This window comes from Psammomys obesus, unplaced genomic scaffold (assembly GCF_907164565.1).
Source record: "Psammomys obesus unplaced genomic scaffold, mPsaObe1.curated_primary_1811, whole genome shotgun sequence".
In the NCBI taxonomy this organism is placed as follows: domain Eukaryota; kingdom Metazoa; phylum Chordata; class Mammalia; order Rodentia; family Muridae; genus Psammomys; species Psammomys obesus.
In genome coordinates this window covers 3,459,787-3,478,023 of record NW_026585643.1, presented here as the reverse complement: position 1 = coordinate 3,478,023, position 18,237 = coordinate 3,459,787, and the positions used below count along the sequence as shown (strand labels likewise).

General features: G+C 40.2%; 1 protein-coding gene across 2 annotated transcripts in view; it reads left to right on the top strand.

The window, feature by feature from the left end:
- The window catches only part of Xpo4 (exportin 4), a 93,223-nt gene extending 75,821 nt beyond the window's left edge, over positions 1-17,402 (top strand). For both annotated transcript variants that reach the window (XM_055616926.1, XM_055616933.1), the window contains exons 16-23: positions 943-1,117; positions 4,249-4,542; positions 5,306-5,486; positions 7,344-7,462; positions 8,638-8,768; positions 9,394-9,511; positions 10,623-10,715; positions 12,820-17,402. In XM_055616926.1, coding sequence (XP_055472901.1) covers positions 943-1,117; positions 4,249-4,542; positions 5,306-5,486; positions 7,344-7,462; positions 8,638-8,768; positions 9,394-9,511; positions 10,623-10,715; positions 12,820-13,017 — 1,309 coding nt within the window. In that variant the 3' untranslated portion in view covers positions 13,018-17,402. The remainder of the gene's footprint in view (positions 1-942; positions 1,118-4,248; positions 4,543-5,305; positions 5,487-7,343; positions 7,463-8,637; positions 8,769-9,393; positions 9,512-10,622; positions 10,716-12,819) is intronic.
- Positions 17,403-18,237: the final 835 nt, after the last annotated feature.

Genomic DNA, 18,237 nt, shown 5'->3' with positions numbered 1-18,237 from the left:
ATGGAGCTTGGGTGGGAGGTTACTTGCAGGGCAGCTCTATCACCAAATGGCACACCCTCCCCTGTATGACTGCACATGAAAGCTCTTCACTAGAGCCCCTTTCACAAATTGGGGGCAGCCACAGCACCAAAGAGTCCCCTTAGCCAGCAATCAATCACCACTCGTAGAAACTGGAAACAGGTTTCCTTGGTCTTAGACGTTTCCTAAGCCTCTTCCCACCTACCTTCCGATGGAAATGGCTACATAGCCATGATTATTTCACAGCCTGAAAACTAAGCAAAGACTTTTTTTGTTCTTGAGCAATTACTAGGCTCTGAATAAAGACCAATGTAACCTCAGAGTCCATATTGAGCTTATGATACTGTTCTTTAAAAATTATATTCAGAGTGCTGAAGAGGTGGCTCAGCAGTTAAGAGCTCTTGATGCTCTTCCAGAGGACCAACATTTGGTTCCCAGAATCCACTTTGGGTGGCTCACGGCCATCTGTAATTCCAGCTTCAAAGGATCTAGTGTTGTCTTCTGGCAGCTATATCTATGCGCCTGTACACGTGTCACACACAGACATACAGACACATACGACATGGATATGACGAGTTACATCCAGTCATATCCATGTTCTTATCTTAGTCTTCAGAGGGCTGAGGAGGGAAGATTGCCAAAGTGTGGCCGGCATGGAGTAAAGCAAGGTATTGCCTCAGATATTTTTAAAATTAGATGTCTGTGCCTTCCTCCCTTCAATGTGTGTGTTGCCCGCATGAGTTTGCATGTACCAAGTATCTGCAAATGCCTGAGAGGCCACCTGATATCCAGATATCCACCTACAACTGGAGTTGTAGGTGGCAGTGAACCGCCATCATGGCTACTGAGCCATCTCTCCAGCCCTGTACAGTTCTTATTTTCTTAGTAGATATAATACAACTTATTTATAATTTCTACTTGTAGGGCAAACTTAGTAATTCAGTGTGAAAACTGGTGGAACCTAGCAAAGCAGTTTGCAAGCCGAAACCCACCTCTTAATTTCTTGTCAAGTCCAGTGCAGAGGACACTGATGAAGGCCCTGGTCTTAGGAGGATTTGCACATATGGACACAGAAACCAAGCAGCAGTATTGGACGGAGGTAAAAAGTCCCTTCTCTTCTGACTCTTCTGTCACTCTGCAGATGTTAGAAGATAGTCTGGGGTCATAAATAACTCAGCAATACCTTGTCTCATGATCTTTCTCCTCATCAACCATTTGAAGCTTATCATTTGACAAATATTGTCTTAGGACTTATCCAGCCCTGGTTGTTTGACACATGGTTTCTATTCATCAGGTACATTTTCCCAACCCAGATGAGGGCATGAATTAGTGTGTCTTTATCAAAATGTTAAAAGCATGGTGGGTGGTTCAGAGATAAAGCACTTGCTTTAGCCTGCCAATGCCTTGTTAGTCAGCCTGTCCCTAAGATATGGGGGAAAAAATTGTGTCATGAAGAAGAACTACAAGCCATTTTTTGCCTTGAAAAGGAGATGAAAATTACAGTGTGTTTTTCCTTCCTGGCACTTCTCTTACCATAATGGCCTAAGCAACAGATTCTCACTGCCTTGCATTTAGGAGGCTGCCTGCACGAACAAAGAAAGTTTTAAAGGTCTATAAGGATGAGTCTGTGGCTTTTGGTAGTTAGTGACAACCTTTGGCACTTTGCATCCAAATTTCCTCAGTATATAAAACACCGATTTGGGACTGGAGGGATGGCTCAGTGGTTAAGAGCACTATCTGTTCCTCCAAAGGTCCCAGCGCACAACTGTCTGTAACTCCAGGTCAAGGGATCTGACACCCTTACACCAGTGTGCATAAAATTAAATTAAAAAAACAAAACAAAAACAAAAAACGCCGTATTAGAGTAGGGGTACATTCTCTATTAGGAACACATCCCAACTTACTGCATTTCAAATCATTTTGTTTATGTGAGGTCACTTTTTGAGCTTTGAATTCAATGTGGGCATTTTCTATAATAATTTGTTTTTGAATCAAGTGTATTTGTGGAGGTCTGGCCTCTGGTCCTTATGTCTAGAGTTAATATCTGTGGAGGCAAGGGCACAAGAGCAGACAGTTATCTATGACTTCATAGCTAAGCTAAACAGACTGACTTTTTTCTTTTCAAGATTTAAAAAATATTTCCCCCATGGGTCCATAGAAATGATTCATTGGTTAAGAACACATACTCTTCTTCCTGAGGACACAAGTTTGGCTCCTAGTGTCCACTTTGGATGGCTCACAGCTGCCTGTAACTTCAGGTCCAGGAGACCTGATGCCTCTGGTTCTGTGAGCACCTGCATGCATGTGCACATACCTACCACATACAAGTGGATACATGTAACAAGAGGTTGACCATAGTCATCTTCCTCAGTTGCTCTCATCCTTATTTTTTGCGATAAAGTCTCTTACTGTATCCTAAACTGTGATTTCAGCTAGGCTGGCTAGCCAGCAAACCCCAGGATCCTCCTTGTCTCTGTTTCCCAGCACTGGGATTATAGACATTCAGCTTATATGTGGGTGCTGGGGTTTGAACTCAGGTCCTTACACTTTATGTGGTGACTTGGTTACTTTTCTGTTTTATTGCTTGGAGAACACACCATGACCAAGGCAACTTATAAAGTAAAGTATTTAATTGGGGGCTTGCTTACAGTTTCACAGAGTGAGTCCATAACCATCATGGCGGGGAGATGGCAGGAGTCTGGCAAGAATGGCACTGGAGCAATAGCTCACGTTAAGACAACCGTAAAGCAAATAGAAGCTAACTAGGAATACATCCTAACCCTCCAACAAGGCTATACACCTTCTAATCCTTACCAAACAGTTTCATCAACTAGGAACTTAGTATACAAATATGAGTTTATTGGGGCCATTCTCACTCAAACTACCACATGTAGCATGTACTTTACCAACTAAGCCATTTCCTCAGGCCCATAAATACTCTTAACACCAGAAGAGGACCCATTATCTGAAGTTGTATTCTATGCCAAGAATTGTGGGGAAAGGGGGAAAAAACAGACAAGGCCCTTATATTTTGGTTATATTACACTAGAAATTGGCAGACTGGCTCATAGACCAAACATGATTGCTGTGTCTATACATGGGCTTTTCTCAGTTATTTATTGCTCAGTGTTCACGTGGCTCTGCTGAAATGCAGAGTATACAGACTTACTCTCTGGCCTGTGTGGAGTAAAAGGTTGTAGCTCCCCTGCTGAGAAGTTCTGTTTTGTTTTTTTTCTTTTCATCTTTATAATTTTCTCTGCAATCACCTGGGAAAATATGGAGAGGAGTGGGAGATTTCAAAGAATGAATTGAGCATGCACACACAAACATACACACACCTCAATAATCTCTTCCCTTCTGAAGCAGAGCAAGAGGATTGACACCAGTTTTGAGTCCAGCCATGGATTCACAGTGGAACTATTAAAAAACAGAAAGGGGGGCTGGAGAGATAGCTCAGTGGTTAAGAGTTCTGTCTGCTCTTCCAAAGGACCCAGGTTCAATTCCCAGCATCCACATGGCAGCTCACAACTGTTTGTGAAATGGAAAACTCCATTTCCAAGGGATCTGACACCTTCATACTAAGGAACTTAATTATTTAAAAAGGAGGAAGGGTTGGGATGGAGAGATGGCCAGGTGGATAAAGCACTTGTCCCACAAGTTTGAGGACCAGAGATGCCCAGCACCATCTAAAAAGCTGAGTGTACATGAAGGTTCACTTAAAATCTCAGCACTTAGAAAACAGGGACAGTATCCCCAGGGCAAATTAGCAGGCTCTAGACTCAGAGAGATGCCTTGCCTCAGTAAAGCAGACCCCAGTGTAAACACACGTGCAATAAAACGAAAGTGAAATTGTGAGAGAATAAGTGAAATATTAAAAAAAAAAAAAAAAACTTTAAAAAAAATGGGATTAAAAGAACGATATGCTGTGACATGGGAGTCGTTTCTTTGTATGTCATAAAGTGCCATATCCTCAAAATGGACATCATACCTTAAACCTGTAATCCCAGCACCTGTGAGTCAGAGATAGCATTCCTGAGAGATCAAGACCTGGTCTCCCCAGCAAGAACCTGTTTCAAAGACTTAAGGGATAGGGAACTTAATGGCTCAAATAGTCTCCTTTTTTATGTGCTCAATCTGTTTGAGTAGAAATATTTTGGGAACAGGTATTCATCTAAGTTAAGGAGCACACTCTGCATGTTAGGAAGTTCATGCTGTGATGTGCCTCCACAGGTTCTGCAGCCTCTGCAGCAGCGATTCCTGAGAGTGATAAACCAAGAGAATTTTCAGCAGATGTGTCAGCAGGAGGAAGTCAAGCAGGAGATCACTGCCACGCTGGAGGCCCTGTGTGGCATTGCTGAGGCCACTCAGATCGACAATGTAGCCATTCTTTTTAATTTTTTAATGGACTTCCTTAACAATTGCATTGGGTTAATGGAAGTATACAAAAATACTCCAGAAACTGTCAATCTCATTATAGAAGTTTTTGTTGAAGTTGCACATAAACAGATATGCTATCTTGGAGAGGTAAGCACATTCTAGTTTTATTCTTTCAAGATTAAAAGTCTCTGAAGCAATGATACTTTATTCTTTGCTTCACTTATAATGCATATTTATATTTCTCCAAAATAGAAATTCAAGCTGAATGAATATAGTTCTTATATGCAAAATGTTATTGTTAGAGAAGGGCTAATATATTAAATATAGCTGTACTCTTACTATTAAGTGTACTTTTATTATTGGTCTTTGGTTGTTTTATTGTTGTTATTTTGGGGGGATTGTTTGTTTTTGTGGTAGGGTCTCCCTATGTAGTCAAGGCTAGCCTCAAGCTCACAGAGCTCCATTTGCCTCTGCCTCCCAGGTGCTCAGATTAAAGGTGTGTACTGCCAGTTCCAGCTCCTTTTATTATTGTTAAGGTTATTGTTATGCTGTGTGCATGTGTTTTTTGTGTCAGCGTGTCTGTGTGTGCCAGAAGTCAAGGGTTGGGTATCTTCCTGTATTTCTCTCCACTTTACTCTCTGAGACGAGGACTCACTCACCCCTATAGCTCCCCACACCAAGTAGGTGCAAGGCACTCTTGTCTCCTCCGCCCTGGTACTAGGATCATAAGCATGCCCCACCACTGGGGATCTGTGTTCAGTGGTCATGTTTGTTTGCCAGATACTTTACCAACTCTCAACCCTTTAGTATTGTTAAAAGTAGAGCTACCCTTCTAACTCTGAGTAGATTTAAATTTCAGCTTATTTACCAGATCCTACCAAGTAATATCATGTGTTCTATTTTCTTACAGTCCAAAGCTATGCATTTATATGAAGCCTGCCTTACTTTGTTGCAAGTATATTCTAAGAATAATTTAGGGCGGCAAAGGATAGATGTTACAGCAGAAGAAGAGCAGTACCAGGACCTGCTTCTTATTATGGAGCTTCTCACCAACCTTCTCTCAAAGGAGTTCATAGACTTCAGTGACACAGGTAAAGTTTCTTGTAGTAGTGTTTACATTTTGTTCTTACCATCTTTGTTAAAGCCACAGGTTATCTTCTTGCGGTAAAACCCCATGAGGAAGTTCAGTTTTACAAAACAAATGGAAGTAAATTCCTTTGGTTGAAATGATGTTAAAGCTGAAGAACTTTCTCTTGTCTACTTTCAGTATGATTTTTTTATTTATTCAGTTCTCTCTTTTTTTTGTATATAAACCAGTTTATTCTACAGCTTCCACATAGATGTTTTTATCTCAAAGAAAACTGGCTTCTGGTTCCCTTTTCTTCCCTGTTAATTCAGTTGTTAATAAGTGATAACTGCTGCTTTTCTCACAATGCCAAGTAATGCCATTGCTATTCTCACCTTACTGATGAGAGAACAGTGTAGTCATTAGATCACTCACCCACACACATGGAGCTTAGGAAGTTCGAATTCACATTCAAATCTCAAATATGTATCTGCACACCCTAGTCTGTACAACAGTGGTTCTCAGTCTGCAGATAATCCTGCATGCCAGATATTTACATTATGATTCATAACAGTAGCAACACTGCAGTTATGAGGTAGCAATGGAATAATTTTATGGTTGGGGATCAACATGAAGAACTGTATTAAAGGATTGCAGTATTAGGAAGGTTGAGAACCACTGCTTCAGAGGGATATTTCATTGGCTCTTCTATGTCCTCTGAGATGATTGCCCATCAAACCCAGCATTTTATGGATACAGCATGGGAAATTCCATTGAGGTGGGAAGTATTGGATTCCAAATTTGACAGGCTACCTAACATTGTTCTCCAAGGGTATGATACAGGGATAGTCAACTAATCTGTACCTTTCTGAGATGAGTGGCCTTTTAAAACATTTGTTTCTTGCCTAGCACTATGCTTGGCAATCAGTACATTAAAATATAATAATAATAATGATAACTGTACTTGGGCTGGAGAGATGACTCAGTGGTTAAGAGCACTGGCTGCTCTTTGAGAAGACCTGGGTTCAATTCCCAGCATCCACATGGCAGCTCACAACTGCCTGTAACTCCAGTTTTAGGGGATCTGACACCTTCACACAGACATACATGCAGGCAAAACATGAATGCACATGAAATAAAAATGAATAAATTCTTTTTAAATAACTGTTCTTAAAGACAAGGACGGCCAGCCAGTGGTTCTCACTAGTGCGGCTCACCTCTGCTCTCTTCATGCGCTGCTGCAGGGAGAAGGGTACAGACAGGGAGGGGCCGTTTACCCTTTAAATGCTCACCCTTGCCTTCAATGCAAGTTCTCGACAATGCTTTGAAAGTTTCTTCCCTCACTCGTTAACTTGACCACCCAGCCAACTTTGCCTTCAAACCTGATAGATTATAGTGTTTTATAAGGGAAAGCATCATCTCTAGCATTGTGTCATGCAGGCATTTGTGATCAGAAATATTTTTTGATTTCTGGTGAGGTTCTCTAAGCTGGTGCTGTAGCAGCCCACATTAATCACTTTGATCCTGTTGTAGCTCTGTTGGCTTTCTTGGTTCATTTTTTCATTTACTGCCTGCCTTGTTGGTTTCACAGTTCACCAGGCTTACCTAAGTTAGCTGGAGGTACTTAAGTAAGATGCCACGCATTAATGTTAATTTTGATTTCTAGAATGTTTCTTGTCCTTACTTAGCCACTATTACTGTATCCCCTAACAAAATGCAAAATATGAAAGGATGGCATGGGCTGGACTTACCAGATTTCTTTGTTATCCATTAATGAATTTCTTCAAGCTTTTGAGTTGGACTGTATTTGTGTTTTCATAAAGGAACATGAGCTTTGGAAATCTAAGTTACAACAATACAAATAAGCTTTTTGTTTTGCTAGATGAAGTGTTTAGAGGACACGAGCCAGGACAAGCAGCGGGCAGATCTGTGTCAGCAGCTGATGTCGTCTTATATGGAGTGAACCTTATTCTGCCCTTAATGTCACAAGATCTTTTGAAGGTAATTAAAATAATATGAACATAAGCATATTAACATTCTACTTCTGTAGTTTTATAACACTTCACTGTGCTTACCTCTTAGTACACAGGCCCTGTGTGTACCAATGATTAATGACTCAATTCTTCAGAAGCATTTTGCTACCAGTCGTAATTGTATTAGAATTTGTCATTTTGTTTTTAAACTTCATTCTTGGCCAAAGGAGCCAAACATGGTGGCTATTTTTTGAGCCCTTCCCTGAAGAAATGTGATAGTAGAAGCGAAAGTTAGTATAAAAAGTTTTACACATTATGACTGTATCGTGCCTTGGCTCCACCAGTTGGTCTTGAGGGTGGGTGCCTGTTGAGGTTCCAGAAGCCCTCCAGGGGAGAGCAGGGTATGTGTTATGCATTATCACAGAAAGAGAAGGACGGACAAGGCAAGGAAGAGCACAGACATTCACGTAAAGAACGGGCATGTGTATGCTCAGCTTTGCCTATGAGAAACGCTGTGGGAGAGGTAGTGGGACAGGAGAGTAGAGGCAAACATCTGGATGATGAAGATCAAGAGAGTTAGGCTTGTCTCTCGCTATGTATTTTTCTCCCTGAGGAAAGTCTATTGGGCAATTCCTGCGAGCCCATGAGTTTTGTGACAAGTCTTAAGAATGAGAGACTTTATTCAGATTTGTATACTGGATGGCTTTTAGTGTTTGCCTGTTCCCTTATGTCAGCCATTGTAAACATTTGGTACACATTTTCTCTGGTTAGACTAGAATGTCTACTTTTCCCTCAGTTCTTCAGGATTTTCCAGGTAGAAAGATAGAAATGGACTGACTACTTTATGCATGACTTTTAACAGTTTAACATTGTTTTCTAACATACTTAAGTGGAAATTAACACATTAATTGAGGACTTTGTTCCCAGATCATTTAGTGTGTTTGACTGCTTTGTTTATTTGTTCAGGGTCAACATGGAATATCAGGACTTGTCTGTATCTCCCATTAGCCTCCCAGAACAGAATTATTTCTGCTATGTATTTTTCAAATAACAGCTACTGAAACATTCCCTCTACTATGACTTATTTTACATTTCTTAATGTTTTCTATATTTTGTGTATATCTTAAATTTTTGTACTATTTAAGAGCTTGTTGTTTTATTAGACAGTATTGAATATAAAAATATTTAATATTTCTTTTTCAGTTTCCAACCCTTTGTAATCAATATTACAAATTGATCACATTTATTTGTGAGATTTTTCCTGAAAAAATACCCCAGCTTCCTGAGGATCTGTTTAAGAGTCTGATGTATTCCCTAGAACTAGGAATGACATCGTATCCTTTAAATGAGCATTGTTACTTGGGGAGGGGAATGCCTAGTTAAAGTTTTTTAAGTGATTGTTTTTCTCAATCTTTATTCCTTTCTTAACTTTATTCCTTCAAAAAGCTATACCCTCTGTAGTTGCTTTAATTTCTTTTTTTTTTTTTTCTTCCTTTTTCTGGAGAAAGGTTTTCTCTGTGTAGCCTTGGTTGTCCTGTAACTCACTCTGTAGACCAGGCTGGCCCTGAGCTTAGAGATCCACCTGCCTCTGCTTCCCAAGTGCTGGGATCAAAGGTTGGCATTACCCTGCCCAGCTGTTTCTTTTGTGAGTTTATATGATCTGTTCTTTTCATACATCTAGCACCTGGCACCTGGTCTTAAAGTCATTAGTTTAGCTGGTTCTCTAGTCTTAGCTTGCTGACATTATGATTTCATCATCTGTATGATCATCTGCAGAAACAAGCTAGACATCACTGGACCTGGACTCAAAACTCTGAGAGACCATCTTAACTGCTAACTCAGTCAAAACATTGCAGTACCCCCACCATTTGTATTTATGTGTGAATGTAGCTGTCATTTTCTGATCATTTATAAAGTCGGGTATGTCAGATACAGTTTGCTCTTTGACCATGTGTTCAGAATGAGTTCGGAAGTATGCCAGCTCTGTCTTGAGGCCTTGACACCATTAGCTGAACAGTGTGCTAAAGCACAAGAAACGGATTCACCACTCTTTGTAGCAACTCGGCATTTCCTTAAGGTAAGATGTTTTATCGATAAGTTGGAGAATCATCTGCTTAGCCAAGCTGAGTGGTACTTGCCTGCCTTGGCAACTAATGAGGAGGCAGAGGCACAGTACTGCCTCAGGTACAGAGTGAATTCAAGGTCATTCTGAGCAACTTAGCAAGACATCTCCCATAGTAAAAAGAGGAGCTTTTATTTCTATGTGTGTGGTGTTTTGTCTAGATAGATGTCTGTGTCACATGAATACCTGGTAACTGTGGAAACCAGAAAAGGGCATCAGATCCCCCTGGAACTGGAATTACAGATTGTTGTGAGCTACCATGTGAATGCTAGGTCCTCTGGGAAGGCAACCAGCACTCTTAACCATTGAGCCATCTTGCCTGGCCTATGAAATTCTTGATTCAAATGAAGATGTACTTACATGCGTTTAGATAGGAGCAGGTACTTTATTCACTGTTTGTTGTTGTTGTGTGTTGGTTTGGTTTGGTTTTGGCTTTTTCAGACTGGGTTTCTCTGTATAGCTGTGGCTATTGGGGAACTTGCTATAGAGACCAGGCTGGCCTCAGAAATTCACTTGCCTTTGCCTCCAAGTGCTGGGATCAAAGGTATGCGGAAACCAGTTCTTCAGGAACGTGTTCTTTTCCACTTCTATATTGGGTTTTTTGTTGTTTTGTTTTGTTTTTCAAGACAGGGTTTCTCTGTAGCCCTGACTGTCCTGGAACTCGCTCTGTAGACTTGGCTGGCCTCGAACTTAGAGATCCACATGCCACCGCCTTCCTGGTGCTGTGATTAAAGGTGTGCCCCCTCCGTCCAGCCTATTTTGTGTTATTGAACTATCCTGTAAATATCATGGGGAGTTTGATACTTTTACTTTAGATTCCACAGAAAATAACATCTGTGTGTTTTCCTTGGATTAAAAAATGATTGCATAAATTAATTGGTTAATGCAAGAAATAGACTATAACTGCCATCCCTTTTTCAGGACAGAGGGACTGGGGTTTAAATAGTTACGTATTGCTCACAACCATAAATATAAGAGTTTGGTTCCCAGCACCCACGGCTGTCTCTCCAACCACCAAAAAAAAAAAAAAAGTGTTTTATGGATATGTCTTATTATGTACTTTCAGCTGGTTTTTGATATGCTGGTCTTGCAAAAGCACAACACGGAGATGACTACTGCAGCAGGAGAAGCTTTCTACACATTGGTGTGTTTGCACCAGGTATTGTACCCCCTCTCCCATGTGGGGAGAAGATGGCCTTGCACACCAGCTCTCCATCAAGCCAGGACTTGAAGACCCAGTTCCATGTCCCCCAAGGAGGTGTTTCTCAGCTTCCCCATGAGCACTAGGATTGTGTTTTATATTTATAGACAATCTGTTTGTCAATCAAAAGATTTTTTTTTTCCCCGTCTCTGTTTTGAGCCAAGAGTTTGGCCTTGGCCACCTGTGCTAGGAGGCAGGTGAATGTATGCAGTTGAGTGGTGTCTTTGAGGGATTGAGACTTCATGAAAGTGTCAAGGTCAATCAGATTGGGAGGCAAGAGTTTGCCTTCAGAGAGTGTTAAGAACAGAGTAGTGTCTTGTGTAGTGTTTTGAATACAATTATTTTGTTGATCTTTTAAGATCCTAAAACACCATTGCTGTGCAATTAGTGTAACAGAAGCTCGCTGCTCCCTGATCTGAAAAAAATGCCTGCCACGTATATAAAGGAACAAGTTGGGGCATGCACAGCTTAATTTTCCATTTCCCTCATACCTCTTAGTATGGTCAAATGAGTGGTGGAGAAGCATTGCCTTCCTAAAACCAGTAGAGCTTAGCAAAGGCCCCCTCTTCCAGACATTTTGTACTGTGCATACCTCAGGCCGCAAGTGCCCTTGGCCTTCCTTTTCTGTGCTGGTCTCCTGTGGCAGCTTCCCACCAGTGTTTTCTTACAGCGTGTGCTCTTTTCTTTCACAGTGGTTACTAAGACATGATGGGCTTCTTTTCCCACGTGTATGAGCCAGTACATTCTAATTATCTTTTTGAGGGTCTTTAGATTTTTATGTTTTAGAGAAGCACAAGAGGGACTAGGAGGGTGGCTCAGAGGGCACTTTAGGTACTTGCCACTAAGCTTGACAACTGGAGCTCACGCCTTGAGTCCTGTGTACATGTGCAAGGAGGGAACCAGTTCTGCAAGATGTTTCTACACACACACACAAATAAATAACTGTAAAACGTTTCTTAGAAATAATACTGAGAGGGAGGGTGAGACTGTGAGGAGAGAAGGGAGGGGCCTATGACTGAGATGTAAATTGAATTAATTAATTATTAATTAATAAAAAAAATATGAGCATGGTGAAAAGAGAGGACCAGTTCTGAAAGCACATATAGCACATGCACATACAGAAGTGTCTAAATTTTTTTTTTTGTTCTGTTTTTGAAAAAAAAAAAAGAAAAGAGCAGGCACTTTGGAGCTGCCAGTGTGACTCTGCGTGGCCCCAGAAGCGCTGCTCTTTCTTGGCAGATGGGAGATTGTTTGAGATGATACTAGCCTCCTGAGCAGACCTGTCCTTTGCAGAGGGCAGTTTAGCCAGCCACCCTGGCTCTGTGCTGTAGATAGTAGGGTCAGGGTGTTGGGAGACTATACCCTACTTCCCTTTACTCTATATAATATCTAATTTTCCAACTTAGCTGTTGTAATATCCCAGGAAGCTCATGAAAATTAATGTCAGGCCAGCTTTCTCCACAGCACTTCTCTGTCCTAGGTGACTTTCTGTTAAGACTCTGCCCACTCACCTGTATACTAATGTATGAAAGAGGATATTAAAAATAGAAGATGCCATCACTGTGTTATCTGTGTCCTTTATCCAAAGCTGTTGCCTACAGTGATGGCTTGACTTTCAAAGTGTTCTGCTTCTACTTTGAAAGAGTTCTCAGCCCTTCTCCATGTTCCCTGCTGCTGTGCCTCTGCTGTCCTCAGAACTGGGAGGACAAGGTATTTATTTACATGTGCTGCTAGTGAACTTTTCACCTTCATATTACAGGCCTAGGAGACACATGCAAAATGCAGACTAACTAGAAGAGGCAGAACCACAAAGCTGGGACCATGTGGGCCTGGAGCAGATTGCTTGTACTCTTGTTTCATAGCAGTGTGGTTTTGAGTATATTACTTCATCTGTAAATGGAATATTAATAGTGTCTCTCTTATAGAACCATAGGTATTAAATGAATTAGCCCACAGAGAAGGCGAGAATTGTACCCAAACACTAAACTATTGGGAAGAGTTGTCTGCCCTGGCTAGGATCCCCAAGAAAGATATTCTTATGGCTATCTTGTTTTTCCTGCAGGCTGAGTATTCTGAACTGGTTGAGACATTACTGTCAAGTCAACAAGACCCAGTCATTTACCAGAGATTAGCAGATGCCTTCAACAAGCTCACTGCAAGCAGCACTCCTCCTACCCTGGATCGGAAGCAGAAGATGGCCTTCCTAAAGAGTTTAGAAGAATTTATGGCAAATGTTGGTGGTCTCCTTTGTGTAAAATAAACAACAGAGCTATATGCTTAACTTAGATCCTTTCTGCAAAGTGCACTGAATTGCTGAAAGTTGACTTGAGTCTTGTCCTGTTCCTCAGTTCATTTGACCATTTTGGATTTTGGAGAGCCTGAGACTTTGACGTGGAGATGGTGAAACAGGAGAGGTCAACTTGAGATCAGCTTCTGTCATTAGGTGTTGGCCATGATCTGCCATATACTTGTCTTCTAGATTCTGAATGGTGATTTAAATTTTTCAAAATGCAATTCTGTATATGTGCATACAGATATGGGCACCATGAAATTCATATTCAGTGCCTTTTCCCCTTTTATCAAAGCATAGATGGCTAGCCAAAGTTGATATGTTCTTGGCGTTATTTTTCAAAATGTCTCCCTCATCACTTGAGCTGGTTGTAGGAATGGATTCTTGGGCCCTGCTGTGCATCATCAAAATATTTGGTTGTTAGACTCTGCAGTCTTTATTTTAGTAAGCTCCCACCCCCACCGTTACCCTCAAAGTTTTGAATCAATGCAAGAGATGCTATAAGAGATTTTGTGCTTTCCAACGTTTCCTTCCTTCAGTGATTATGCAGGAAGAAAAGTCATCACCAAGTGTTTGTTAGTTTCACAGTTCATCTTTTCCCTGCTTCCTCACTTCCTTCCCTTTCATCCTCAGTGTTGCAGGTTTTGTATAATTATTGCAGGTTTCTAATCAGACTGTGATGCCTGAACTTGAGGAAAAAGTGTGTATATTTTTGTTCCATAAGAATAACTTTAGGAACTGTAGCCATTTCATTGCCTTAATTTTAAGAGGAAAAGAGAAACCAGATTTGTTTTAGAGCAAAATTAAGCCTTGACACTTAAGAGTTGGCTTAGGGTATTAGCTGCTATGAACCTCTTGCCCCTTTGATTATGTATTTATGTGAGTTTATCAGTGAAATGAAAGGAGCATCCCTGTGTGGTTACCTTTCTCAGTGTGTTTCTGTCCAGCCACACAGCCCATATCTATTCTGAATGGCTTGCTTAAGCAATAACTTTTTACTAATTGCATAGACTATTGCACATTGGGGCATTAGGGGCAATAATTATGCTAAAGTGGGTGTTCTCCTCATGTCACAGGAGCCACACTAATTCAATTTCAAAGACTAAAAATTTAACCTTAGCTAGGCATGGTGGCACATGCCTATATTCCTAGCATTTAGGAAGCTGAGTGTGATGGCCAGGCTAGTCTAGGGACAAAGTATGATCCGTCTTTTAAAAAGAGAAAAATTCACTTTAGATTCTCTGGCTTTTCTAATCAGGATTTTTATACTGCTGCCGTGTTCCTCTTAATTTTTGTGCCTGCTTTAATTATTGAAAGGAAAGCTCATTTATACACAGCAGGCCTCTGACATGCCCACTGCTGAACCAGGCACACAGCGCAGTGGCAACAAGAGGTCTCTACCCAGGTGCATCTGAGACTGCCGTGGAGGGGCAGGCTCCTCTGCTGACCTTTACACCTCTCTGCTAAAGCATCCAGCAGGTACTGGCCTCCTGCCTGAGCTGCACAGTGTGTGCATCTTAACAGATGATGCTCTGGGAAGTTTGAGTAATGTATAAACAGAGCATCTAAACTCCATCCCCCCGTACATGTGACGGTAGGTGTGCACAGATACAAAGCTGAGGGCCATGAGTTTATTGAGAATCCTTTATTGGCCACCATTTAGTAACAGTAAGTACGGAGAGAAAAAATCTAAATATTGCAAAGAAGAAAAACAATATTCCTTTAACTACATGCTTTCTATTTTAAATACTTGGAAAGGTTGTTTTTAGATCTTTTTTTCCTCTTTACTTGAAGTGATCTGCAGCAGCAGTCACTCTGTTCTCTCGTTCTTGATGTCTGTATTTCCTCAGCAGGTGTTGTTTGTGTGTACCTGTGTGTGTGAAGGGTATGAGCCTTTTGCCAGAAGGCCCTAAGATGCAACCGAATAGATAGGTCACTGCCAGGACAGAGCAGTTACCAAATTTAAGTAGACATGTGTATGAATGCTTTGGTAAATAACCAGGCATCTTCTATGTATAATAACTTCTATTCAGACAGAACTATATTTATTAAATTTGCCCAGATCCTGGTATGATGCTCCAACTCTGTTACACCACTTTTAATTGAAGGAAGACTTATTTTAGATTGGACCAAATAATGCTCAAATGATCACCAGAATGTTGATTAGTGGCAAACTGAGGCTAAAAAGACACCGCCATATTTTAGATAATGGGACTGCCACTTCTTGTACCACCTAGACATTTCAGGGTGTTTGTCTATTTTGTTTGCTTTATTCAGTGTTTAGTGTGTTTTATTTTGCCCAGTTTTGTTTTTAGCTTTGTTTACTAGGGCATCGTGAACTTCTGACCTTTATAAAGGCTCCACTTTCTTGATGCTCTTGCTCCAGCGAGTGTTGAGGCCACTGAATTCATGCTCAAGAGCTAGTTTTTCAAATTAAAACTGACTGTTAAGTTGTTGAAAATATTTTTGAAACAAAAGCTATATGTGCCCTTTTTAAAATACGTATTGAAAGGACACTTGTTAAGTATTTGATTTTTTTCAATTTTTGTGTTAAATTTCATTTGTTCATAGAGTATCTTTTAGCCTCTATTTTTTCAATACTTTTGTTACTTTGCCTCATTTTATGCTTACTCACCATTGTTTCCCAGGGCACGATCACTAAGTAATCACACAGTCACTAGGGAGGCTGCGTGCCAACAGTGGTGCTCGTGTAACAGCTCCTGCCACTGAGCTCTTGTAGGGCTCTGGAAAGGGTAGGGATGGATGTCTTTGTGTTGGGTTGGTGGCTCTCTGGATAGCTCAGCTAATTGATAGGATTTGACAGTGTCCTTTCCAACATAGTAGCTGACTCTTATTCTGGTGGAAGACTGTTATGTCAACATGACTGCACTGTTTTTGTTGGGTACAAATGACATTTTGTGTATACTTTGTAATTTTTACCCCAAACTTAACTTTAAAACTTCAGATTTATTATATGGAAAAATATCTCTTACTCTGTTCAGATGAGTTAATTACTACTCTGTCACAGTTTTACCCAAAAACTAAACAGATACAGTTTTCAACACTTTTTTGAAGCTCCTTCTGTATAGTCAACCTATCTTTTGTTTGTTAATAATTGTACCAGTCCCTCGAGGACTGAAGGGAAGCTAGCTGTCAGTTTTGAGTATTTCGGGCCAGAGTCTCTTAGGGGATAGATAGTGTTGATTGAACCCTGAAAATATTTTTCTTACATTTTTACATATATTTTGTTTGTTATCTCTGTTATTAGAGGTAATTGTCATTGGCCCTTCCTAAGTTAAGCTGTCTTACAAGTAATTATCAATATTGGTTTCTGAATAAAACATGTAGCGTTTCAAGTCCAAAGGAACTGCAGTGTTATGCAGGGGTGTCTTTTTTTTTTTTTTTAAGGAAGAGTAATGAACTTATTTGGATAGGAGGTTTTTAATATTATAATTTTCTACAAAAGTTCCCACAGGATAACAGAGATGATTTGGGGATGTAATAGTATTTTAAATTATTTGAAAATGTAAGTATATGTTCTCTTGACTTTTTCTGAAACACTGCATTTCTTTAAAACTTGGCTTTCTAGAATTAGAAAGAAAAAAAATATCCAAATTAGACATCTTGTTGCATTTAAGTTTATTTAAAGGGCCGTGGCTCAGGTTGAATTTCATTTTACTTTCTGCATAAGAACTGTGGCATCTTCCCGGGTGATTATAATGGGAAACCATGACATTTGTAGCCAAAGAATATATTTGGTTCAGGTAAAACTAGAAGATTAATAATGGACATTCATTTTGTTACTTTTGAAGATGGATGAAGAGATGTTTCTATTGTGTAGATGTGTATGTGGAGTCTGTGAAGACTGAGGTCTTCAGCTGTGGTGGTGATTCCCGCCTGCAGAGTGGGAGGTGTGTGGCTGGCATTTGGCAGCTCCCTGACCCACTGTGGCCTGTTCTTCACCTGTTTCCAGAACTTCCCAGTCGTGGGATGATTTGGATTTCTTGTCCTGTCTGCATTTTAGGCCTCTTAGCTATTAGGAGCTGTCAGGTGTGTTCTGGCAGCAAATTACCCTAGCTTGAAGTAATTTACCATGTCTGCACTATGTACCTACTGGGGGTGGGGGTGGGGAATCTGACCTCAAGTGTGCTCTGAGCCCAGGTTTCCTGGTATGGTGTCTTTTACCACGAAATTATGACAAATTGCAAATCCTGGTATCGTGATCTTATTCTCTGTATAAAGAAAGAAGCTCTATGCAGTGAGCTGTGGTTTAGTGGTCACAGAATGTCAGCACTGCTATCATTCAGCACGTGTAACATTTTTACATTTATAAAGATTAAACTTTTAAACTTACACTAAGACTTTTTAGTTTTTTTTTTTTTAAGAGACCCAGGGATGAGTATACTGTTTAAATATTTACCTCTATTAATATAACTAATGAAGGCATTTAATTTTTCAAAAGATACTGCAGTATGATTTTAGGAAATAAACCTAAATGTGTTGAACCGATTATAACCTGAATATCAAATTGATAAAACTTTATTTGTATTTTTTAATCCATCAATGGGCTTTAAAATATGTGTTTTCACTAAATATTTTTATTACATTTTTGGTTTGACCATGTGTGATTTATTCATGGGTGCTGTCTTAATCAGGGTTCTATTGCTGTGAAGTGACACCATGACAATGGCAATTCTTGTGAAAGAAAGTGATTAATTGGGGCTGATTTACAGTTTCAGAGGTTTAAACATTATTATCATGGTGGGGAGCATGGTGCTGGAGAAGGAGCTGAGAATTATACATCCAGATCTGCAGGCAGCAAAAAGAGAACCTGTCTTGGAGCCCACTTCCGTAACACACTTCCTCTAATAAAGCCACACCTCCTAATCCTTTCAAATAGTGCCATTCCCTAGTGACCAAACATTCAAATCTATGAACCTATAGGGCCATTCTTATTCACACCACCACATTCCACTCCCTGATCTCTATAGGCTTTTAGCAATATCATAAAGACTGCAAAATTCTCCATAGTCTATTATAGCAGTCTCAACAATATTTAAAATTTTTAAGTCTCAAAAAAAAAAAAGTCTCAAGTCTCTTCTGAGACTTAATGGAGCTCTCTTAAATGTAATCCCCTGTAAAATAAAAAAGTGGGTCATATATATCCAACATATAGTAACAGGATATACA